The 24,682-nt window shown below is 54.0% G+C and overlaps 1 protein-coding gene across 1 annotated transcript; it reads right to left on the reverse strand.

The window, feature by feature from the left end:
• Nucleotides 1–482: 482 nt before the first annotated feature.
• ZNF335 (zinc finger protein 335) lies at nt 483–18,364 on the reverse strand. The gene is made up of 28 exons (XM_090286496.1): nt 18,068–18,364; nt 17,146–17,396; nt 15,773–16,013; nt 14,854–14,931; nt 14,299–14,604; nt 14,087–14,218; nt 13,089–13,235; nt 11,358–11,610; nt 11,097–11,274; nt 10,060–10,172; nt 8,621–8,639; nt 8,397–8,513; nt 8,236–8,312; nt 7,990–8,150; nt 7,080–7,312; nt 6,063–6,156; nt 5,842–5,936; nt 4,528–4,787; nt 3,563–3,674; nt 3,109–3,483; nt 2,237–2,379; nt 2,003–2,157; nt 1,766–1,869; nt 1,596–1,673; nt 1,315–1,398; nt 1,156–1,221; nt 994–1,075; nt 483–906 (listed from the first exon to the last, which is right to left on the reverse strand). Exons 2-28 carry the CDS (start codon nt 17,344–17,346, stop codon nt 779–781), a joined length of 4,032 nt encoding a protein of 1,343 aa, XP_090142622.1. The 5' UTR covers nt 17,347–17,396; nt 18,068–18,364; the 3' UTR covers nt 483–778.
• Nucleotides 18,365–24,682: the final 6,318 nt, after the last annotated feature.

Below are 24,682 nucleotides of genomic sequence, written 5' to 3' on the forward strand. Positions count from 1 at the left end.
CTTAGCAGGTCTGGAGTCCAGAGCCCTGCACCATCTATCTGGTAAGCCCCAAACTCCCACAGCTGAGCGTGTGCTAATCCCTCTGGGGAGCAGAGGGCTGCTCCCTGTGCCCAGAAGAAAGCCAGACACCTGCTGGCACTGGAACCAGCACAGTGAGTGGGCAGCCAGGTGTCTTCCAGTCGGGTCAGGAGGAGATTGAGCTCAGAGCCATCACAGGCCTTACCACAGCCTCTGCAAGTAGGCACCAAGCTGCCCTGCACCCCTATGCATGGAACAGATGCTCCTCCCCAGCCAGGGGAGGAGGCTGGGGTCTCCTGCGTGGTATGTCAGGCCACTGTACTTACAGGGGCAAGGCTAGATGCACTGCAAGCTAGGCCACCTCCACTTCACTCCCCCCTTGTGGCTGTAAGAGGCTTCACCTTTCTTCCGCTTCCCAAGTCCTTGCCTGTTTCACGTTGTAGCAGCAAGTGGACAAATTGACCTGGCCAGGGCTGGACTCTGGTCCCTTTATTTAGACTGAGAGGCCAGTGGGTCCATCCAAACAAAAATAAACTCTCCCAAAGCCTGCCCGCAGGCTGGGGCACCCAGCATGTCCTGGCTGGTGCCCGTGGCTGTCCCCCAACCCCACAGTACACCTCTGGCTCCCTTGGAGTGACAGGATGCTGGTTGCCCAGTATCCAGAGACCCCAGGTGAAGCAAGGATGTGAGTCCTGGTGGGTGCCCCCACCCCCAGCAGGGCTGGCCCCAATATCCACAGTCTGCGTTGTGCCCCTGGGGCTCAGTCATCGGTCAGGGTGATGACGTCGTACTCGATGCCCTGGTGTTGCAGTTGCTGGATGTGTTCAGGCACCGTCTCCTCTGTGCCAAACAGGCCCTGGGCTTGGGCCATGGCAGCATCAGCCACCGCTGCCAGAGGAGGGGAAAGGGTGGTGAGCCTGAGACCCCAGAAGCTAGGCCTGGGTCCCATGGTCCTTGGGGGGGCTAGCACCATACCTGTGACAGCCGAGTGTGCTGCAGCCTCAAGCTGGGCCTGTGTGACAAGCTGCTGGCCTGGGGACACAGGCACATACTGGATCTGGAGGGAAAAAGCCCATGAGGTGCCTTGGAAGAGCCCTGCCCCTGCCCCAGTTCCATCTGGGTCCCTGTGGGCTCTACCTGGGACTCCTGAAGGAACGGGGCCCCTTGTTCATACTGGATGTGTGTGATCTGGCCCTCCTGTACCTGGAGGGAGAAAGCCAGCCTGGTGACTTCAGAAGGAGGCTGTGCATCCCTCCTCTCCCACCCCGCCCTCACCCTCGCCCCAGGCTGTCCTACCTGGATGTGATGGCCCTCCGGGACCACGACGTATTCCTGGGGGAGTAGGTGCTGAACTCCGTCCTGAGAGATGATGTACTGTACCTGAAGGAGGGTGGAGAGGAGGGAGGTGCTGGGGCCCTGCTCACCAGGGGCTCAGCAAGAACAGCGGAACGGACTGGGGACACCACTGGCAGCTGCAAGCACATACCCTGGGAGGGGTGGTTTGGAAAGTATTGCTTGTCCCCAGAGTGGGGCCTGGGGTGGGGGCACTCACGCTGAGGTGTTCAGCAGCAGCTCACCTGGTTGTCAGAGGTCACCAGATGCTGCACCGTTTGGCCATCTGCTGTGGTGATCTCTTGGATGTAGGTGGCTTCCTCCTGCCACAGCCAAGCCAGCGCTAGCCTGAACTCTCCATGTGCCCCAACCCTGCCCTTGACCTGCCAGCAGGGGCCCCCGCGCAGGCTCTTACCTGATTGGTCATTGTCTGGTCCTGGGCCACGATGATGTGTTCCTGGCCCAGGGCCTGCTGTAGCTGCTCTGGGCCCAGGACCCCGTGACTGGACTGGAGTGCGGCTGGGCAGAGAGGGGAGGATGCTCACTAGGGGGCTCCAGGAGAATGTGAAATGGCCCCCGCCATAGCCCAAGGGTGCTCTCCGGGGCAGTGGTTCAAGTCCCTGGTCTACCCTGGGTCCCCGGGGCAGCTCACTGTGCAGTGTGGCCAGGGTCTCGTCATCACTGTTCAGGATGATGGTCTGGGTTGGGGGCTGGGCTGGGGCCCGGGCTGTAGGGGTCCCTGCCTTTCTCCCATCAGGACTATGTAGCCGCTGGATGTGGAACTTGAGGTGCCCGTTCCGGTTGAAGCTGTGGGGAAGGGACAGAGGCTCAGAGGCAGCCCTACCGTGTATGCCCAGCAGCCCCAGCCCACCGCACCCAGCCTCACCGCTGCCCACAGAGGTGGCACGAAAAAGGCTTCTCGTTGGTGTGGGTCAGCACGTGCCGCCGCAGGTCCTTCTTGTTCTTGGAGGCAAAGCTGCACTGGCTGCACTGGTGCGGCCGCAGGCTGGAGTGCTGCACCATGTGGGCCTGCGGAAGGGGCAGGGTTGGGGCGTCAGCTGGGCCCAGACAGGCAGCTCCCAGACAGCTGCCAGGGAGCCCGTCTTCTCAAGTGGATCTGAGAGGAGCTGGTAGAAAGTACAAACCAGACCAGGACTTGGTGCTGTGTGTTCAAGAGAAGGAAAAGCCACAGGCTCTGTCATTACGTTGCTTGGAAAACCCTGTCCCTGCTCTTGGACTGTTTACCCCTAAGTAACATATATGTTTGGATGGAGGAACCTCTGACGGTCTCTCTCAGCCCTGACATTCTAGGGCCCTGGGCCCAGCTCCCTCTTTGAGCTGCTGTGAGAATTCAGTGTATGATTGAATCTGGAAATCCTTGGGTAAAGGGAGGGAGCCCCCTACACTGGACCATGAACTTTTCCTGGAACCTTGAACTCCGCGCATTCTGAATTCTAAATGACTCGAATTTCTCTAAGCATGCTGCGTGCTGCCACACCTCCTCTGTGACACCTCCCTGCACCCCAGGGCCACGTGACTTGTTCCCTGTCTCTGCCCTGCCATATGTCTTTTTCATTCTGGGGACACTGTCGGGCACCAGTCATGTTGTCTGGTCTCCCTGCCCCCAGAATGAGCCACCTGAGAGCCTTGCTGAGTCATCTCTGACTGGAGGGCGACAGCGGGCTGGCTTGAGAGGGTGCTCTGTCAGGGTCTGTCACACAAGCCAGTGCTGGCAGAGGCACAGGGGGCAGCACTTACCCGGACCTCGGGCCACTGGCGGGCACTGAAGGGGCAGTCAGGGCACTTGAAGGCACTCGGCCCGGCATGGGCCCGCTTGTGACTCTCCATCTCTGCGCGGCCAAAGAAGGCCTCGGCGCAGATCTTGCAGGAGAACTTCTTGGACAACGCAGTGGCTGCAGATGGCGGTGAGGGGGGCACTCCTAGGCCCAGGGCTTTGCTGGTTGCAGGAGGTGGGGAGCCAGTGCCCTGGGGGTTCCCTACCAGGTGGGCTCTGGCTGGAGACGGCGGCTCAGGGCCGTCTCTTGGCGGCCCCCCACATTGCAGCAGAGGCCACTTGGCTCCAGAGGCCAGGGCGTCGGAACTTGGGAAGGAGATGGAGCCATCGGCGGTCAGCTGAGGACAGATGGGAGCATGAGACGCTGAGCAGGGGGACGGGGTGTGAAACGGGGCCGGGTGGGCTACCCAGCCTCACCTCGATGTGATGCAGCTGGGTCCCGTCAGCTGCCATGATGTAGTGTGTGCCAGCTTCTTTCAGGGTGTTGCTCATCACCACAGTCTGGGCTGCCTCCCCAGCAGGCTCCTCGCTGTGGGCACAGAGGGGAAGAGGTGAATCAAGGCTCTAAGAGGAAACAGGGTGGGGGGGGGAGCAGTCACAGGAGTCCCCTTCCCCAAGAAAGCCATCAACTGACGGGTGACTGCACCACGGGCAGACCCCTGGGTGAAATCCTGGCTCTACGCTCTGCCAGCTGAACCCTCCCTGTCTCTTCTGTCAGTGCTGCTGTGTCCAGAGTACTGTCCTGCTCAGGAGTGGCGATCCCACCCCGTTGATGGGCATGGCAGGGAACTTGAGGGGTCCAGCCCAAGTCTGGCCAAGTGTAGGTGGCAGGGCCGACAGGAACCCGCAGCCCAAGAGCAGAGGGCGCGATGCCGAGACTGAGCCGCCCAGGCACCGGCCCTGCAGTCCCAACTCCACCCCAGCCGTACAGCTGGTACTCAAATTCAGGGCCTCCTCAGACTGCCCGGGGTTCTGTCCTAAATTTGCTCGGTGCGGAGAAAGCTGAGAAGACACCAGGCCCCCCTTCGATGCCAGCGAGGAGCCCACGTTTGTTCCAGGGGTCAGACTGGAGAACACCTCAGGAACCAAAGAGAGCAGGGCTAAAACCCTCACCCACTGTATGTCTGACCCTCACTGGCCTGTTTCCTCATTTGTAAAACGAGGGAAACGTGGGTCTTGCCAGAATGTTTAGGAACAGCTAAGTGGCGAAGACAGTAGCTTCTGGCCTCCTGAGAAGGATACAACTCCCCCACAGTCCAGTCGCTTTATGTGTATTAGGGTTTTTACCTCCTGCCAACTAGGCTTAAATGGGCAGGATCCTTCTCTGACCCCCCAGCATGCCTCCAACTGGCTAAAGCGGCCTTGCAGGTGGCAGGCCTTACCTATAGGGTGTGCCAGGAGCTGATGTCCCCTCTTCCATAGGGGGTGCTGTGATGACGCTGTAGCCAGCCCCAGCAAAAGGACCGGGTGCCAGGGTGATCTGCTGCAGGTCAGGGGGCCCCAGCTGGCCCTCGGCTGCCACACTGGCCCCTGGCTCTGCCACGTGGAGGGTTACCACTTGTGGAGCAGCACTCGCTGGGGAGGGCTGCCCACCAGGGGATGTTAACTGTGCTTCCGCATCCTCCGACTTCACCACGGCCACCTGTGATGGAACTGGGGACACTCTGAGCAGGGTCTGTGAGACCTGATGTTCAAGGCCCTCCTTGACTTCAGGGCCTCCAAGGTCACCCAGGCTTTGGCAAGACCCAGTGCTGCCAGCATTCATCCGTGTAACCCCACCTCTGTGTTCTCTCTGAAACACAACTTGCCTTTCCAAAGCCCACCAAGCTACTGGAAACAGACTTAACAAGAACATGGCAGAACAACACTGCCCCCCCAGGGGCACTGGGCAATGTCTGGAGACATTTTTTTCCTTGTCAAAATTGGAGAGGGAGTGCAATGGGCATCTAGGGAGTAAAGATCAGGGATGCTGCTAAACATTCCAGATAACAAAGAGTTATCTGGCCCAAAGTGCCAACGGTGAGGAGGAATCTTGGGGTAGACAGACAAGTGGCAAACTAAGAAAAAAAAAAAGAGCATAACCTCAGTTCTTACTCCAAAGTCTGCTTCAAATGGATTAAAGACTAAAATGTAATAATAAGACTCTAAATATATATGAAGGAAAAATATGAATAAGTATTTTTATAATTCTGGGGTAGGAAGATTTTTCTAATGAAGACAGAAAAATATGCTACAACCTACATGAAAACAAACCATAAAATGAGATCAGAAAATAAATTGGAGGGCGAGTGGGATTTAACAACTCAGGAGAGCTAAAAGATGGATTTTCTTTATAAATAAAGAGCTTTTGCATAGTGATAATAAAAAAGATTAACAATTAAAAAATTGACACAGGACACACAGGTAAGTTAGGGAAGAAATAAAATAAATCTATGAACATACAAAAAGGAGTTCAATCTCATTTATGATCATGAAACTATAAATTATAAATGTATCCAGACTGACGATGGCAGAGTCGCCAGGAGCATAGAGAACCGCGCTCCCAGTGCAGCGCCTGCTGCGCGTGTGCCCAGTGGTTGTCAGTGGATCTGTCTCACCCACTAACTGGGAGCTGCCCATGGGGGAGGGGCATGTCTGCTTCATCGCCCTCCTCTCTTCCCGGTGTCCAGCGCAGCGGGGGTCCCCAAGTGGCTCACCTGCAGCGCTGCGCCCCCCAGCTCCCGCTGGGCGCTCATGTTCAGCAGCAAATCCAAAGCTGTCTGCGTGGCCATAGCGGTCGACTCCTCAGCCCCTGGGGTGGGGGGGACCTGAGACTTAGTAAAGGGCTTGGAGACGGGCACCCAATGCCCTTCCCATCCTCCAGCACAAGCCCTGCCCCGACCCCATGCCCCGGCTCCCACCCTTCCTCAGAGCTCACCTTGCTGGTAGATGATAGTGGCGCCACCCAGGGTGTCAGAACAGAGCAGTGGGGGGTTCTCGGGCGACTGGAGAGGTGCTGTCTCTGAAGGGACCTGCAGGGTGGGGACATGGCCAACCCTGAGAGAGCATCTCAGATTCAAGTGCTGTCTACTGAGTGCCTCCTGTGTGTTGGGCATTTTATATATGGTGGCTTGTTTCATCTTTACAACCACGTTTAAAGGTATTTACCAGCTCAGTGCTACAGGGAACTGGCTGAGGCTCAGAGAACTGAAGTATCTGACTTAAAGTCTCCCAGCTAGTAAGCGGCAGAACTGGGACTTGAACACAAGACTCATTCCAGAGGCTGTTTCATCCGCACATGGTGATGGTACATCTCTTGGTGGAAAAGTGGACCGGCAACATATGCAGCTACAGGACTATGCTTGTTACCTGCCCCCCCACCCCTCCGCCCCTTGCAGTTGGGGAAAGTGTGGCCATGTGGCTGAGCAGGAGCTTCTGGTAAAGGTCACAAGGAAGACAGGTGGATAGACAGATGGCAGACATCCTTTCTGCTCTTCCCCCATCCCTTCCTCCTGCTTCTTGCCTAGGATGTGGCTAGGAAGGCCAGAGCTCCTGCAGCTATACTGAACCATGAGGCAACCACGAAGGCAGAAGTGGTTTCCCTAGGAGGGCTGGGAAAAAACAGAGCTTGGTCCCTGCCTGATCATGGAGCTGCCACACCAGCCCTGAACTGCTGACCTCTGGACTTCCTTTATATGAGAAAAGAATAACCTGTTACCACATTAAGTTCCTGAGATTTCCACGCTCTATTACTAACACTGGAAAGCCACCCCTACTCTGAGCTTAGGGCTGGCCTGTCTGTGACCTCAGCTGCTCCTTAACACAATCCAGAGAGGCAGGGACCGCTTTGTTGTGCCCAAGGTGCAAGTAAGGATGTTGGGAGAGGTGACATCCATTGTCATCCCGGCCATGTCCCCAGGTGCCTCCTGCCTGCTGCCTGCATGGCTGAGCTTACCTCGGGAGGTCCTGGGGAGCTGGGGGGCTGTCCGGGGGCTGCACTGTGCTGCTGCTTCAGCTCCTCAATCTGCTGCAGAGAGAAGAAGGGGCGACGGCGGGAGGGGGGCTCCTCAGGGTGGCGCTGCCCCCATTCCTCGAAGCTGCTTGCATGTCGGCACCGCACGTGCAGGCGCAGGTTCTTCTTGTGCCGCGTGCTGAAGTGGCAGTACTCGCAGGCAAAGGGCTTGGCGCCTGTAGACACACGGAGGGGACGCTTGCACCTGCCCAGCCCCGACCTGCCCTCTCAGAGAAGCCTTCCATGACCCCAAGGAGCCCTCCAACTCATTCCCTGCTGGGGCTCCTCCCGAGCTTGGGCAGACACGTGCGCCGTCCGCGGTGGTGGGCCGGGCCGACAGGAAACGGGCCTGCCCTCTGTGCTCACGGCCTGCCTGCCAGCGCCCCTACCAAGGGCGCATGAGCACACGCTCCTCCTGTGAGTCGCCCGCCAGGAACCTGGTGAAGGGGGGCCCTGGCTCCCTCTCTCCAGTCTCCCCCAAGTGTGCCGGCCAGAGGGCTGGGTACCAAGGAGAAGAAAAACCAGCTGCTGCTGTGCACCTCCCACGGGGCAAGCACAGACGGACGCTGCTTCTGCTGCCTCATCCGTGGAGGGCAGGGCCTCCCTAAGACCCATCTCCAGCCCCGCGCCCGGCAGACAGGGCTCAGGGGATGACTGGAGCTCACTTCTGTGACCACCACACGGTGGGGGGAGAGGGACTGGCCCAGGGCCACCCTGACAGCAGGGCGCTGAGCTGGAACGGGAGCTGGGGTCAGAGACTGACCCCACAGAGGGGGCTCCCTTTCTGAAAGAAGGGGTTCAGCTGCTCCTGCGGCTGACTGAGGGCTGACAGGGAACGGAGGGGTAGCCTCACCTGTGTGCTTGACGGCCACGTGGGACAGCAGGAAGTCCTCTCGGAAAGTGCGGTAGGGGCAAAAGCTGCACTTGAAGGGCTTGTCGCTGACGTGAGACAGCTGGTGGTTCAGCAGGGCCTTCTTGTCCTCACAGACAAACTCACAGAACTCGCATTTGAATCTGGGGGTGGCCAGAGGAAGGGCAGCTCAGCGGTGGGGTGGGGGTGGGGGTTGCTCCAGCCCCACCAGTCCCCCGAGGGACGTACCTGCGGTTCGCGACAGCCTGGATGTGCGTGAGTAGGTGCATCTTGAAGGTGTAGCGCTTCTTAAAAGACTTTCCACACTGTAAGGGGTGAGCTGAGTTGTCTGGCGGGTCAGCCAGGGAGGCCCTCTACCCCTACCCCTGCCTAGTCCTTGGCCCACTCACTTTGTCACACATATGGGGCTTCTCAGTGCTGTGTGTCTTCATGTGCTGTGTGAGTCTCTTCTGCATGGGGTAGACACGGCCACACACGGGACAGGGGAAGGAGCTCAGCTTAGGGGTCTGGGAAGGGATGAGAGGGGGCCGATGGAGAGACCTCACTTCTTACCCCCACCCCCACAAGCAACCCTCAAGTGGGCTCCCTTCCCAGGCCAGGGTCCCAGACTTACAGGATCTGGTCTCTTCTTCCTGGGGGAGAAAGGTACAGGAGTTAGACCGTCACTTCTCCAAGCCCACCTGCGACCCCCAGACCCAGTCTTAGCCCTGAGTGCCCCTACTCCCCTCTCAAGCCCCTTTCTCTTAGAGTTTGCTGGGGAAAATGCTAAGAGGGTACTGTCAATAAGTTCTGCACTTCCTTACATTTAGGAATAGGTGCATTCTTTCAGTCACTAAACACATTTGCATTTTAAAGGTTCTGAGAAGTCCCACAGGAAAGAATGCTATTGTACCACTGGTTCAACCTGGTATCTCCGATCTTACTTGGACGCAACTCCCCTTCCTTTTTACTTTAAGAAAAGCTGCAAGCACCTTGGAGAGCTGGTTTTCCCACAAACACGGTTTGAGATCTGAGAACTTCTAAGAACTTTTACATCATAATTTGTGGCCCAACAGCTGGAATTTTGCAGTTTGAACTCTGAGGCTGGTTACAGGGCACGACTCTGCTCCCGACTTAAAAAATGCCTGCAGAATGAAGAGTCTCACTGTGCTGTTTGATTTGTTGCTAAGTTACCACAAAGCTTTTGTTTTACAAGCCTGAAACTGGAACTAGGGCCCTGACAGATGCCTAAACATATGTTCCCACTGTTCTTGTATCACAGCACCCCCTGCTGACCACTCAGTCAGCCCATCATTGAAAAAACCAATTGCCACCTCCAATCAGAAAACAAATGATGCTAAGGAGTGCAACGTGTTGATAGATTCATATATTGCAATATGAAAAAAGAAAGCCAATAATCTAAGTGTATAACCTTGTGTCCCTAGCAACCCTTCTCCTTTTTAAAACCTTGCCACTCCCTATCAGTGAGTCTTCAGTTCATACCGAGGACTCTATTTGCTGATTTGCAAATCATATCTGAATAAAATTCTCCTTTAGTTTCTTTTGAAATTTTTATTAACAGATCCACCTGGTGGATCCCTGTATCCAACCTCTGCTCACTGCTTCTCCTTCCTGTGAAGCTAACTCCTTCTTGAAGCTGCAGATCCAATCATAATTCAGCGAACAATCACGAGGCCCCCATGTACTTGTCTTGAGTCTGCTCTCTCAGTGCCGTGAAAGGTGAGTGTGGAACAGGAGTCTGGAAGATCTTTCGATCATTTACTGAGCCCCTTTAGGCACACAATTTCCTTTAACCCCCTCAGCAGTGGCTGTCCCACTTTACAGATGGGAAACTAAAGCCTGCAGCAGGGAGGAGACTGAATGAGGGTCTTTAGGGCCTGTTACTGCCCTGTTCTGAGCCACGGGATCTGGGATGAATCGCCTTACCTTTCTGAGGTCTGTAATGTGCTATATATAAAGGGGCCTGGCCCTGAGCAGGTGACACCTAAGAACCGTGGCTGTCCTGGGCTCCCGCTTCCCCACCCCGGCCCCAGCCCACCCACACCCACTGACCGGTCCTTGCTGTGCACGGCCGCGTGCCGGATGACGTCTTTCCGGTAGACGCTGGTGTAGTTGCATTCGTCACACTTGTAGGGCTTACTGCCCACATGGTTGAACATGTGCTCCTGCAAGAGAGGCAAAGGGACAATGGACTCCCCTCTGGCCGCACCTCACCTGTGCCCACACCCTGGAGCTGCTGTGGGAGCAGGTTGGCAGAACGAGGGAGGGTTGCCAGCGCCGGGGCCTGAGGGCTAGGGACTTGCTCCAATGACAGTGCCTGCTCTGCACCGTGCCCTGTCCTGCTGACCATTTGACAGAGGAGGGACCTGAGGCTCAGGGTTAAGTGACTTGCTGAGGTCCCACAGTGACCTTGTGAACTCGCAGCTGAACCCACGCAGAGGAGCTGCACAGCCCACGCCCTCCCCTCTGCAGGATGGGACAGCCACCCCTGCCCCCCACCCTTGGGGTTCCAGAGAACAACTCCCAGGTCACGGGCCCATCTGAAGAAGCACTGTGTGCAGAAAGCGCAGGGGCTCTGGCCACTTCTCCCTGAGGAGCACCTCCAATGATGGTTGGCTCGCTGCTTCACTTTGGTCCAGCCAAGCTGCAGTTTCCTTGGTCAGTAAAACGGACCTACCGACACTTACGAGGGACCTCCTTGGGCGGTGTGAAGATGAAAAGAGAGTGGCCCGCAAGGCCTGGGTACTGGGCCCCATTCCAGACGCATTACCGCTAGCTGGTGGCAAACTTTCTAACACACTGCATTAGCTAGAGGCCGGCTTTACTGCCACCTGCTGGCGATGGTGCTGAATAAGCCGGTCTATGATGTCCACGAGGCAAACGGCACCCCTGAAGATGCCACAATGCTATGCAGTGTGTGACCTCCAGAACTGCCACGGCAGCCCAGACACGTGCCCCCAAAGCAGCAGGAGAGGGCGCCGGGGCAGGCCGTTACCGCTATTCCCTCTCAGCGCCACCAGCCTCCTTTTTTCCCGCGCCCCTCCCTTTCCCCCTTCCCAGGTGCTCTCCTTTCTAACTGCATCTCATACTTTGAGCGAGGACCAGCGGCGGGAGCGGTAGCTGCACTGCAGGCACTTGAAGAGCTGGGGGTCTCCGGCCTCATGGGAGTTTACATGGAAGCGCAGGTCCTCATGGGACAGGAAGCGGGAGCCACAGATGCGGCACAGGAAGGGCCGCAGAAGCGGTTTGGGTGACTTGTAATAATACCTGCCAGGAAGGTGTTGGGGAGAGGTCTGGCTGGGCTGGGGCTGCCCGGCTGCCTCCCTGACCCTCATCTCTGTTCCACTCACTTGCGGTATTTCTTGCCTAGGAAGCGCCTGGAGGGTCGGCCACGGCGCCGGGGTGGGGTGTCGGGCTCCTCCTGGCAGGTGGGTGCTGTGTTCTCTGCATCCGACTGGCTCACATTGGGGTCCACGGGGAACCTACTGGCCTTGCCCAGGGCCACCAGGCGTCCTGGGCCTGAGGAGCTGGGTGCCTCGGTGTCCTGTGGCTCCAGAGAGCTCTGTCCACTCTGGGAACTCACTAGAGGCTCTCCTTCCACACCTGCCACAAACATGCCAGGTCACAAATCAGCCACAACACACCAGGACATATGTGGACAGGTGTGACAGAAGCTAATCAAAATATCTCCCCCATACACGGTCACAGTCCAATCACTGCTGGACCCATCACGTCACATCACAGACGCAGACAGCCCATAGTTAGAGTAGACATATGCTCCCACCCCTGCCCCCAGAGCGCAGGATGACTTAAATGTGACAGTCTGGAGCAGCAGTCCGAAAGCTGGGGACCTCTCAGTCAGGAGACCTGTGTGCTAGGTTCAGCTTCGTCAATGACTTGCTGCATGTCTTCAGGCAAAGTTATTTCCTGTCGGCGTCTCATTTTTCCCCACTTGGCAAATGGAAATGATAATTGCTGCTCTAGTGACCTCACAGGGACATTCTAGTCTGAGGAGCAATAGCAGCACTTTAACACTGGTTTCCCTAGGGAGGCTGGGTGGTTGAAGGGCTGAGAGGAGTATTACCTATTTAAATACATTGACAGTATTTCAATATAACATTTTAGAAATTAAAAGTGATCCAGACAGTGTTGGTAACATCCTGTTTCTTTCTTTCTTTTTTTTTTTTAAAGACTTTACTTATTTTTAGAAGGGGCAGGGTGAGAGAAACAACAGTATGCGAGAGAAACGTCGATCAGTTGTCACTCGTACATGCTCCAACTGGGGATCAAACCTGCAACCCAGGCATGTGCCCTGACCGGGAATTGGATTGGTGACATTTTCTGTTTGTGGGATGACGCCCAACCCACTGAGCAACACCAGTCAGGGCAACAGCCTGTTTCTTGATTGCGGTGCTAGATGATATAGGCGTGTTCACCTTGCGAAAATTCGCTGAGCTGTGCACTTAAGATAGGTGGGCTTTTCCATACATATATCTCAGTAAAAAGTTATTTTAAAAAGGAGGCTAAAAAAATATAACAATTCCCTCCAAATTGCTTGCACAAAGAGAGCTACCATGTGCTTTTCTGTATATATTTATGCCTTAAAGCAATCCTAAAAGGCAGGCACTATCACCTGCATTCATAAAAAGGGGATTCAAGAGGCAAAGTAACATGGTCCAGGTCACATGCACAGCAAGCGAATGGCAGAGCTGGCATGAATGAGTCATTCCTGACCCAGCCTGTAATGCCCCAAGTCTGTGCTCTGTAGACAGTCTTAGGCCTCATCTCTGTCCTTATTTCAATAATATTTAAAACTTATTTCACTAGTTCAGCTATAAAGACTCAACCTTTTCCTGCACTGTGACAACTTCCCGTGGAGCCTTTCCATAAAGCTGATATATCATTTCCTAACTCAGGGTTTTTCAAGCCTTGTCTGGGTGGGATCTCCCCTTTACAAGGAGGCTAGCACGTGGTTTGAGACATGCTGCTCTGCACGACACACTCAAGTTCCCAGGCCCCCACAGAAGCAAGCAGGGAAGGAGGCCAGCCCCCCACCCCCGACCCCCACAACCAAGCCTCACCATCAGGGAGGTCCAAGGTCTCCAGGGAAGGCAGCTTCCGGGGCCGGCCAGGTCTCCTTCGGGGTCTCAGGGTACTGGGAGTTGGGCGTTGGGGCCGCAGCTGTCGGCTCCGGGGCTCATCCTCAGCCGGATTATAGTCGCTGTCCTCTGTGGGGACAGTGAGAAAAGGTAGGTATCAGTGCTAAATCCAGCCTTTCAGCCCTGATCCTCTCCCTGCTACCCTGGGAAGAGGCCTACATCCCCATCCCTGCCCACTCTTCCGCCATGCGTCACCCTGGCTAACCGTGAGCATCCCTTTCCAGACTCCTGCAGTTCTTTCTCTGCACCTTTCCTGATACCTACCACTGGCTTATACAGCACCTTTATGTGGATTAGAAAAAGGCCCCCCTTCCTCAAGACACTTTACAGTCCCTGTTAGAAAACAGTTAAAACAAACATTCAAGTCTACAAACTCTATGACTATGCAGGACACAGTCTATGACAATGCAGAAGCCACTAGCTAAATGTAGCTACTGAGCCCTTGAAATGTGCCTAGCCTGAACTGAGACATAATAATTGTAAAATACTCAATGGACTCCAGAAATTAGTATGAAAAAAAGAAAGATAATTAAAATATTTTATAACGATTGCATGTTGAAACAACAGTTTACCTATATTGGGTAAATAAAATAAAACTTAATTCCATCTATTTTTACTTGAAAAAAATGTGGCCACACAAAGAAAAGCACCTATGCTGCCTACATTCTATTTCTGTAGGACACATGTGAATGCAGCCCCCTTAGATGTGGTTGGTGCTCTTGTTCAGTACAACTGCACAACTGCACACAAGAGGTCCTGATCCCATGGGCACCCCACCTCCTCTGTCTCATACTGAAGGCACCCAGGGCTGCTTTGGTGCCAGTTCCTTTCTGGCTCTCCATGGGGCCAGAAGGAGCAGAAGGAGTTCAGTACTTGTTGATGGGGGTGGAGGGAGCAGGCTGGGAACCATGGTGGCCTACCCTCTAGGTCGTCAATGGCACCAGCGTCTACGATGTCATCGTCGTCTTCCTCCTCTGGTGCCTCTTCCTCCTTGATCTTGGTCGAGGTGCCCCACTTCCGTGGACGTCCCTTCTTACCAGCTGCAGCTGCTGCTGGGGGGTATGACAAGTTTTCAGGTCTGATTCTTGGCACCCCATCCCCACCTGTGCCAGGTAGGCCACTATCAACACACCAGGGCGGAAGTGCCGCTCCCGCATATGGCGCAACAATGTGGCCTTGGTGCTGCTCCGGTATTGGCACATCTTGCACTTGAACTGCTGCACTACCACCACCTCCATCATGGCCTCCAGGCTCTGTAGGTCTGGCTCCTCAGTGCCAGAAGCCGGGGGAGGCTGTGCTGGGGAGCTGGGCCCACCCCGTGCCTCCTCAGGCGGCTCCAGGCATGTGGATGTGGATGTGGGGCCGTCGGCCAGGGTCTCGATGGCTACCAGGTTGTGGGCCAGGGTGGAACTGGACATTGGTGATGCCATGGGGGCACCTGGGGGTTGGGGAGGGAATCAGAGAGAAGGGAAGTGGAGGGGGAGGCTGGCCATGAGCTATAGCTGTCCCTCTTAGGAAGGCCCGAGGACTCTAGAACCCAACTCTCTACCAGAGTAACAGTGGGGGAACTGAGGCCCAGGGCAGTACATAACCCATCCAGATCACACAGTGAGTCTGTGGCAGAGCCTCCCTCTCCTACTCGCATGTTCACTGCAGGGCTCCCCGGGTCTTGGGCCTGGGGTCTTACCATCATCTGGTCCTTGCAGGATCAGGTACCGTGTGGTCTCTGCCCCACCATCTTCAGCACTGGTCACGGTGATGCAGCCTGGATAGAGATGTGGGGAGGGGATTCCCAGGTGACAATGACAAGAGTCAATGCCCACACTAGTTCCAGCTCACCTGTGTGATTACAAACCAGCTGGACCGCCCCTCTGAGCCTCTGATGCCGCCCCTCTCCAGGACAGGGCTACTGAGAAGTCAGTTTGTGTGCCATGATCACCCAGCGTCACACAGATGCCACAGCTACCCCAGCGGCCCTGCCTGTGACCTCTGAACCTGGGGAGTCGCCCTCCTTCCTCTCCAAACTTCCCCAAAGGTAAGGCCCAGCTTCTGCACCGCTTTCTGAGGGCTGGCTTTCCAGACTATCCCAGGGCTTTTCCAGGCACAGTGGCCTTTACATGCATCGTTCATTGGAGATACAGTGTGGGAAACCATGAGTTCTGGCCTCAGACTGTCTGAGCTCATGGCCCAACTCTTGCTAGCAACAGCAGGTCAATTATTTTACACCCTCTGTGCCTCAGATTTGTCATCTGCACTGTGAGGATAATGACAGCACCCACCTTTTGGGGTTCCTGGGAGGATTAATGCGCTACTGGATGTAAAGTTTAGAACAGACCACAGTATGAAGTTAGGTGTTACTGTTTCTGTATTTACTGAGCTCTTCTCCCCTGCCGAGCACTATGCTAAGAGCTTTACTGTGCTGCCTCGTTAAATCCTCACACCATTTAGTGCTCCGAGGCAGGGGTTATTGTTCCCATGTCACACAGTCAGAGTGGGAGAGTTATTTTCCTGAGTTGCACAGCTGGGGTGTGCATAGCTGCTTCTGCTGGACTCTGCAGGGAAACCCCATGGGCTGGGCTGACCCTTGCCACCTCTGCCTGACTTACTCTGGATGAGGTCGGGCCCAATGGTGGACTCAATGATCTTGTCGATGGACGTGCCCAGGTCTGAGGAAGAAGCTGTGCAGTCGGACACCAGCATGTTGGGGTCTGGGAGTGCGCTGGAGTGCACGAGGGCTGGGGGGCCACCTGTCACCCGTGCCACGGACCCATGGGACACAGAAGATGAATCAGGGAGGTAGCCATGGGGCAGGGGGTCCGTGCTTGAGCTGCTCTCAGATACCTCCTCCTGGGGGACAGGAAACAGGGAGAGAGGGCCTTCAGGAGCCAGGGTAGGGCAAGGCAGGCTGCCACCCACTAGATAGGGCTCCTAGGCCCGAGGACATGGGGAGTGCAGTCACGCACACCCTCAGCCCCATTGAGTACTAGTGAGAAAGTCCTCTAATCGCACAGCTCCCCAAGAACACGTCTCATGGTCCCTGGCTCTGGTCAGGAAAAGGGCCCTGCATCCCCTACACAACAGCCAGGGGTTGCTATTTCCATTGCCCTTTGGAATAAGCTATTCCCTCTGCCTGAAACACTTCCCAGCATTACACCATGGTTAAAACCTGCCCACCTTCCTCCCGCCATTTAGCTAGGACCTCTTCTCGGAAGGTGAGCCTGACCCTGGAGGCCAAGTTAGGGCCTCTCTCTCCTCAGTGCTGTAGTCGCCTGTGCCCTCAATCACACACTATGTACTGTGTAGTGCAGCATCTCCCAGGTCCAGCTGTACCCCCCATAAGGGCTGGGACCACATCTGTCTTGTCCTCTTGCTGTTTCTCCATGATCCAGCATAAGCTGGGCACATGGTAGGCTCATTTCTGCTGAATTAACGAAACCCTGAACCCCAAAGTGAGGGCCACTGTTGTGCACCTCTATAATGTGATGTCTTGAAAACGATCACTGTCTTGCAGATAATAACAATAGTACAGAGCATTTCCAAGAAAATGCCCTGTGGGAACTGACAGCATAGCGTCCTCAGATGTAGATATTCCTGCTCCATTTTACAGACGAGAAGACTGAGGCTCAAAGAGGTACTCTGTGACTCAGAGGCAGAGGCAAGACTTGAACCAGGACTCCTATATCCCGGATCGTGAGGACAGTGGGTAAGACCACAGCCTAGATTTGAATCCTGGCTCTGTCTGGGCTCTGTACCCCAGTTTCCCTTTCTGTAAGATGTGGGAAAGCGTGGTATGTGCCTTACAAGGTTTGAGGCTTAAGTGAGAAGATCCATGTTAGGGACTTGGCATGGTGCCTGACTCACAGAAAAGCAAAAACAAATATCAGTTATAAGCCAGCTTTGCTGGCAGCTTCCCCTGAGCAACAAGGCCCTGCCGCGTGTGGTCCCTGCCTCCACCCATGCCGGCCAGCACGGTCCATACCAGAGAGCTGCTGCCAAGGTCCGAGCTTTGCCCCACTCCGCTGTCGTCGGCCTCCGCCGGCCCTGGGGCGGCCGCGGCGTCACTGCTGTCGGCGGACACGGCTTCCGAGGTGCCCACACCCAAGCCGCTCTCAGAGGGCTCCTCGGACAGGACAGGCCCGGGGGCCGCGTCACTACTGCTCTCCACCTCGTTCTCCTCCATGGGCTCAGGGCACCGCCTGCCAAGGGGGCGCAGGGGCTGGGGCCTTCACTCTGAGAGAAGAGGTGGCGGGGGCTGATCCAGGTGGGCTCCGGCAACCACGGCCCACCCAGCTGCACCCCTGTGCCCATTTCGCAGGCGAAAAGACTGAGTCTTCGACGGGATGGGGCTTTCTCGTGCGTACAGAGGAGAGCTTCGGAAAAACAGGACCGAGACGCCTCGCCTCCCAGTCCAGAGCCCTTCCCCATCCCCATCCCCATCCCCGGGAGGGTGGTCAATGGCCGGTATGACCCTTCCCTGCTCCCCTCCACGATTCCTGCAGTGTGGTTCATTCTAAGGGTCCCATCCGGCCTCAGTGGTTCAGCCCTTCGGCCTCCGGGTTCCCCCGGGCACAGAGTAGGTGGTACAGCCCACGGGTACCCTTGGTCAGTGGCTCGCTCCCCCTTCCCCGAGTTCCCATGCGGAGGGGGCTGACAGCTACGGTCCCGGGGCCTGGTGACTTGGGGCTGTCCCCGGCGCTGCCTGCGCTCCAGGCCCGACGCCATCTTGTGGCGGCGCCAGGTTTCCGCTCAGGCAAGTGCGAGAGCGACTAAAGGGCCTGGGACCCCGGGGCCCTGTTCGGACAGCCCCGCCGGCCGGGACCTTGCCTCCGGGTACCCCCCGCAGTGTGGACCCACTTCACAGCAGGGTGCATTGGGATGATCTGACTCTACCTGACGCTCACCTGACGCTTTCGTGGCCGCGTTCTTCTCCGACTCCGGCATCGACGAGGTCGCCATCTTCTTTTCCTTGCTGCGGAGGGACCCATCAGCCTATCGTAGGCCGGAACTACTTTCTAAGACGACATGGTGAAAGACAGGTTTCCAGTGTGCCGGAAGATGACTGCGAGGCCTCAGAACCATAGCTGAGTCTGGAGAGAAGTTAGGATTTCATATGCCGCCTAGTATGGGTGACGGAGTCCGCGATGTGTCGGGAACTGCTTTCTGTCTGGCGGAGGGTTATATAGGGAGTGATGCGTCCACCGGAGGGTCCCAACCTTGGGCTACAGGGTTGGGCTCGGCGAAGACTGCCCTGGTTTGGGGGTGTGGCTCCCAGTGACCACGCCCTTCCCGGAAGAGCTCAAAACTCTTGCCGCTACCGGGAGGTTTTGACTTGGAGGTGGAGAAATAAGTGTTACCAGTTATTTCTACCGGCTCTTAACCAATTGCTTAATGCGATTCGTCGTCGTCGGCAGCCGTCCATCTCGAGAGACGATGGTGTAGCTTCTTAAGAGTCTATCTGCACCGCCGAGAATGGCTGTGCAGTCCGACTCGGGAGTGACATGGTAGTATCTGTCTCCTCCCGTGTTGAATCGACATCTTGCGATGACGCTGAAGCTACAGAGCCTGGGCAGGGTAATATGGAGGGTCTGCTGTTGCCCATGCAGCAGACCCCCCCTCTCTTCGCAGCTGAAGGATCCAAGGGAAAGACGGAGTCAATACAGCTTGAGTTCAGGTGCGCCGCAGGAGTTGCCGGTGTTGACTACAACGTCGAACCGCCTTAGGGACTCCGGCTCCGGATTTTCTGTCGGGGTTTACTCCCTTAGCCTTTCCCCTGAAGAGGTATGCCGCAAGGCAGCGGAGGTTTTTTGGAGTCAGAGTTTTCCTTCTCTGATGTACCCTGACTGGAAGATCGAACCAGCGACACTTAGCTCGCAGGCCGACGCTCAATCCACTGAGCTAAACCAGCCAGGGCATATAATGCGATTACCGAACTACTAATTGAATCCTCGACTAGGTTTGATGTCCCTTGGCAGATGGGAAGCTTATATCCTTGTATGGGTGGGGAAGCTGAGGTCCGGAGATGGGATGTGGCTGGTCCAAGGTGACATCCAGTGAAGGGACTCCGAAGGCAAGTCCCGATGTCTGGAGTTGGGAAAATGGAGAGGATGTAATGCTTGGCTGAGATTTGCATACATACAGTAGTCTCCCTTTATCCCAGTTTCTTGCTTTCTGCAGTTTCAGTTACCCAGGGACAACTGTGGTCTGAAAATATTAAGTGGAAAATTCCAGAAATAAAAAGCTCACAAGTTTTAAATTGCATGCTGTTCTTTTTTTTTTTTTTTTTTAAGGTTTTATTTATTTTTAGAGAGAGGGGAAGGGAGGGAGAGAAACAATGTGTGGTTGCCTCTTGCGTGCCCCCAACTGGGGACCTGGCCCACAATCCAGGTGTGTGCCCTGACTGGGAATTGAACCAGCGACCCTTTGGCTCGCAGGCCAGCGCTCAATCCACTGAGCCACACCAGTCAGGGCTGCATGCTGTTCTGAGTAATGTAATGGAATCTTGTGCTGTTCAGCTCCTCGCCCAGGATGGGGATCATTCCTTGTGTATATGATACCCACCTTTTAGTCAGTGCCCTCTCAATTATTAGGTAAGTTATGAGAAAGAGAGAGAGAGAGAGACCATGTTCACATAACTTATTACAATATGTTTTTATATAATTGTTGCCATTTTGTTATTATTGTTAATCTCTTGCTGTGCCTAATTTGTAAACTAAATCACCTTTATCATAGGTATGCATGTATAGGTAAAACATAGTATATATAGGGTTTGGCTGTCCAAGGTTTCAGGCATCCGCTGGTGGGGGGAGGGGAGAGTCTTGAAACTACCCTCCACAGCTAAGGGAGGGCCTACTGTATTTGTTACATTAATAGAGCTGGAAGTCAGGACATCCTCCACAGCCCTCCGCTCAGTGTAGATGGTGTAGATGTATTTAAAGGTCTGCAGCCCTTCAGAAAGGTATGCCCCTCCTCTTGATGCTGCAGATGTCATCTTTGGCACTACCCTCTCTTTAAGACTTTAACATTTTGCGGAGGAGCCTGGTGCCCTGGTTTATCCCTAAGTCTCTGTTGCATAACTTATTTTGCTCAGTTGAAAAATACAAATTTTGGGGGGGTGAGGGGAGAATCTTAAAAAATTCCTTTAAAGAAAGCCTATTTAAAAAGACAAAAGGTGCTTTGAGCTGTTATAATTTGTCTGTACCTGAGCATGAAGGGGTTCCCTGGTCTTTCCTAGGAGCAGGTTTTGGTGGGATAGAGCATGAGGTTTCTGGGTTGGGTAGTCCCCCTTATCTCCTCCTTTCCCAGTCTGGCAGGACTAGGGCCCCCCCAAGCAGCCCCTGGAAAGCTGGGTCAACAATGGCATAACGACAGGTTGGTTTTGCACTTGACCAGTAGTTTTCTAACGTCAGCCTGATTCCTCGTTTCTACAGAGCCCCCCTCCACCCCTCACCCCATGCCGGAAGGATGCATCCTCCCTCGAGGATGTCATGGTACTCAGTAGTAGTCCCACAGTACCCATTCCTATTCCCAGGCCAACTACAGCCAGACCCTAACCTTGGCCTTTGCCACCAAATCACAAGATTGCAAAATGTTATACAGAAAGTACGGCTTCATCATGGAACAGAAGAGCCCAAGGTCCTGAGAAGGAAAGCTCTTGGCCCAAGGTCATGGCTCCCTGGAAACAACATATCAGAATCCTTTCATCGCAAAGACAAGCCAACACTGGTTTTCTGACTGTTAATTCAGAGTTCTTCCCATCAGAACACACAGTTTGTAGTTTTGGCCTCAGCACTGATGGGGAAACTTCTAGAAGCAGTGAAGGGTCTCTCAGTCAGAAGGACATTAAAGTATACCTTTGAGGAAAATGCTGAGGAGAGGGGCCAAGAGGGAAAGAGGAGGGAAAACACCATCAACGAGCACCTAATGCATGCCAGGCAGTGTACGTGTGCTTTGCTGCATCCTGGTATCTAAAGGAAGCAGGGGTTGTTGTCACCTTCCATTGTCGAGAGGAGAAAGCTGAGGCTCAGAGAGGCAAAGTGACTTATCTAAGGTTACACAGCAAGAGGGTAGAGCTGGAATATGAAGGCAAGTCTGTCTGATTCCAAAGTCCCAAACAGTTGAGTTACCATGTGAAGTATGCTTAGTAATTGTAATACTTAAAATACTCTGTGCTAGTCACTGTTTTAAGCACTTTATCTACATTAATTAATCTTCACAAACACCTTATGGGGTACTTGCCATTATTATCTCCATTTTCTGTATGAAGAAACAGGCACAGGTCAGTAAAGGAATGTAAGTAAAGGGGTGGAGCTGGGATTGAAAACCAAGCAATTGGCTCCATACTCCACACTTAGGTTACAGTGCTATTGCTCATATAGTAATACCTGGTTCTTAGATGATACTTTAACCTTCCTGAATCAGGCAGGGTGGTGACTATTTTTCCATTTTGCAGATGAGGAAACTGAAGCCCAGAGAGAAAAGGTGGCTGGCTCAAGATCCCACAGCAAGTTTCCTAGGCTAGCTAATGCAGAGGGGTGCGATTCCAGCCAGATGTCCTGTAGCAGATAATAAACATACTAGTGAATGTTTATCGTGCTCTTACCAAGTATCAGGAGCTGCATTAAGTGCTCTACATGCATTTCTAAACTAATCATAACAACCAGAAATCCTCCTAGTACTCTCAAGATTCCCATATTACGAATGAGGAAACAGAGGCTCAAGAGCAATGAAACGACTTGTCCAAGGTCATGCATCTGATGGTCAGCAGACCTGGGAGTCAAACCCTGGTTTCCTGACTCCCAGTCCAGTGTTCCTTCCATTGCGTTAGATGCCCCAGGGAGGGCAGCAGAGCTGAAGGTAGGCAGTCAGCAGGTGGGTGCTCTGGGACTCATCTCTACCTTCCCTCTCCCTGCCACTGCCATCTATGGGGTTAGCTAAACCTGTTTTTGAAAACCTATTTATAGCTTAAAACTGTACCACTATTTGGAATAACGAGCCCCTTACGTTGACTCCCCATGGTGTAAATTAAGGCTTCCTTTTATTTGTCCTAAATCTCTCTTTCAGTATTGGAGGGGCTAGGAGGTGCTGGGGAAAGGCCCTAGGACCAGAACAGTTGGAGTCAGAAAATACTCCATAGTCCAACATTTATGCAAACACCTCATCTGATCATTACAGAGGCATGAGGAATAAGCAGCACCTGGATTTTCATGTCTTTTAATCTGTCTCGTTTCCTATGTTCCTAACACTTAACACAGCTTTGTGGTCACAAGGAAGCTACTAGACACTTATTTGTTGAATGAATGAACTCTCATTTTATAGACAAGGAAGCAGACACAGAATACCGGGAAAACAAAACCTATGCTAGATGATTCTGTAAAGAGGGAATCTAATATGGAAAATTAGTTACAAAGTTGTTTGATGGGCAGAAAGGACAACCGGGGCAAGTTGAGGAAAACCTGAGATTAGTAACTCAGGAAGCCACAACATACCCTGGGACAGAAACTATAAAGGGAGGAGATGGCATTACCTAGACCAGGAACTGGGGCCACCCAGAGAGGACCTGGGGCCGCAATGTGCCTTACTAGCAGGAACTGCCACCACAGAGGAGACTGTAGCTGCTGAAGCCACCCCCCCATCCTCGAAATGAGGTATAATGAAGCCGATTTATAATAGCTTAATTGATAGGAACGACAGTTAAATTAAGTTCCTATGCATCTCATCAACATTATAACGAAATGAAGTTGAATAAAATGACATTATTCAAGGACCTGCTGTATGTGAAACAGGGATCTTATTTAACGCTGTAGCTCTGTTACCAAGAACAGTTACTGGCCCATAGTAGGTGCTCAGTTAATCTCGGTTGGGCCTTTGAACAATGACTGAGTAATATATGGTACTGCTATTCTGCCTGTGAACCCAGGGCTATATGCCCTTCCCCTGTGCCCCAGGCACCACGGAGGTGTGTGTTCTACACCGCCCAACCCTGGCTCAGAGACCTCTCCTACAGCTCAAGGAGCCATCTGGGAAGGAAAGGTGGGGACTTCTGGGCCTGTGAAGAGGGGGCATGCACAGCAGGTGACGAGGGGCTGTAGCACAGAACTAGCAAAGGGACCTAACATTTACTCAGCATCTACTATGTACGAGATGCTGTATACACTCGATTGCGTCTTATCCTCACAGGAGCCTGCAAAGCACAGATCATTATCCCCATATTAGAGGTGATGAAATGAGAATTCAAGGAGGTGAAGACACTTGCCCAGCTGGACCTGAACCCTGGATTGTCTGGCTCCAACCTCCTGCTCCTTCCAGGGTACCAGCTGTTTCCCGGAGGGCAGGGGAATGGAATCTGAGTCGCATGCCATTGAGGAAGCTCCAGGAACCAGTGCTGAGGCCAAACTTCAGCTGAGTGACAGCTTGAGAGCTCAACTTTGACAGCTGTGCTGAGGCCGGCCCAGAAGCAAGTGGTGCTAAACTGGGATGCCTGGGTGCAGGAGCTGTGATCATAAAGACAAGAGATAGCCAGGGGCTGCAGCCGGGCGCCGCTGAGGTGCCAGGCCCCAAACAGAATGTCCTTGGGCCCTGCCCCCAACAGAAAAAGCTCCCTACTAACTGGCTCTGTGACCTTGAGCAAGTCATTAATCATCTCAATTCAGTGTCCCAACTTGTCACACAGGTTTACCACGTCTGCTTGCTTGGTTGTCATGGAATTACATAAGATAATGCACAGAGACAGAACTGGAGCAAGAACGGGCTGGGGCTCCAATACTAATTAGTTATGTGCTCTGAGGCAAGTCACTTCACCTCTCTGAGCCTCAGTGTCCCCAGCTATATAATGGGCATGGTACATGCCCCCAAATTGCCACGAGGATGTAGTGATCACAAGTATGGGCTGTGGAGTACAACTGGCCTGAGTTCAAATTACACACTATGACTGACAAGCTGTGAGCCTTCGGGCAAGTAGCTTGATCTCTCTGTGCTTCAGTTTCCTCCTCTGTAAAATGGGGGTGAATATAGGCACACTGAGAACAGCACCTGGCACAAGCTCTCCATCACTGTGAGAAATCATTAGCCCCGGGGCTGGCATCTAATAGTAACTAGTCCTAGTTCCATGCCAGGCACCACTTTAAACTCTAATCCTTAAAGCAGTCCTGTGAGGTAGGTGACATTAGGGTCCCATTTTATTCATGAGGAACTGAGTTATTCAGCAGTCCCATGACTTGTCTGAGGTCATACAATGAACAAGAGAATCAACCCGGATTTGAGCCATGTGGTTTCTCAACCACGCAGCCTTTTATCCCTAATAAAGGCTCCATAGAAAGTCTGTTACGTGAGAACGCTTTTTGAAAGTAGAATAGATGACAATTATTTGCGTCTAAGTGGAGTGGGCCTTAAATGAGCTACTGAAAGCTGGGGGAGGGTATAGTGGAAAGGCTGGGTGGGAGTGGCCAGAGGCCCGTGGAGGACGGACTGATCCGCTCAGCTCGCGTTTGCGTCCAGCAGGGGGCGCCCGTTGCCTCCGC

Source organism: Furipterus horrens, unplaced genomic scaffold, assembly GCF_987537825.1.
Source record: "Furipterus horrens unplaced genomic scaffold, mFurHor1.1.pri manual_scaffold_8, whole genome shotgun sequence".
In the NCBI taxonomy this organism is placed as follows: domain Eukaryota; kingdom Metazoa; phylum Chordata; class Mammalia; order Chiroptera; family Furipteridae; genus Furipterus; species Furipterus horrens.

What these genes read in the sequence shown, in the direction of transcription:
- ZNF335 (XM_090286496.1), bottom strand. Translation starts at nt 17,346, where the DNA reads ATGGAGGAGAACGAGGTGGAGAGCAGTAGTGACGCGGCCCCCGGGCCT. An exon ending in ACCTTGGCAGCAGCTCTCTG is followed by an intron (nt 16,014 to 17,145) that starts GTATGGACCGTG and finishes CCTGTCCCCCAG; the next exon opens with GAGGAGGTATCTGAGAGCAG. An exon ending in GCTCCTGGCACACCCTATAG is followed by an intron (nt 3,675 to 4,527) that starts GTAAGGCCTGCC and finishes CTGTGCCCACAG; the next exon opens with CGAGGAGCCTGCTGGGGAGG.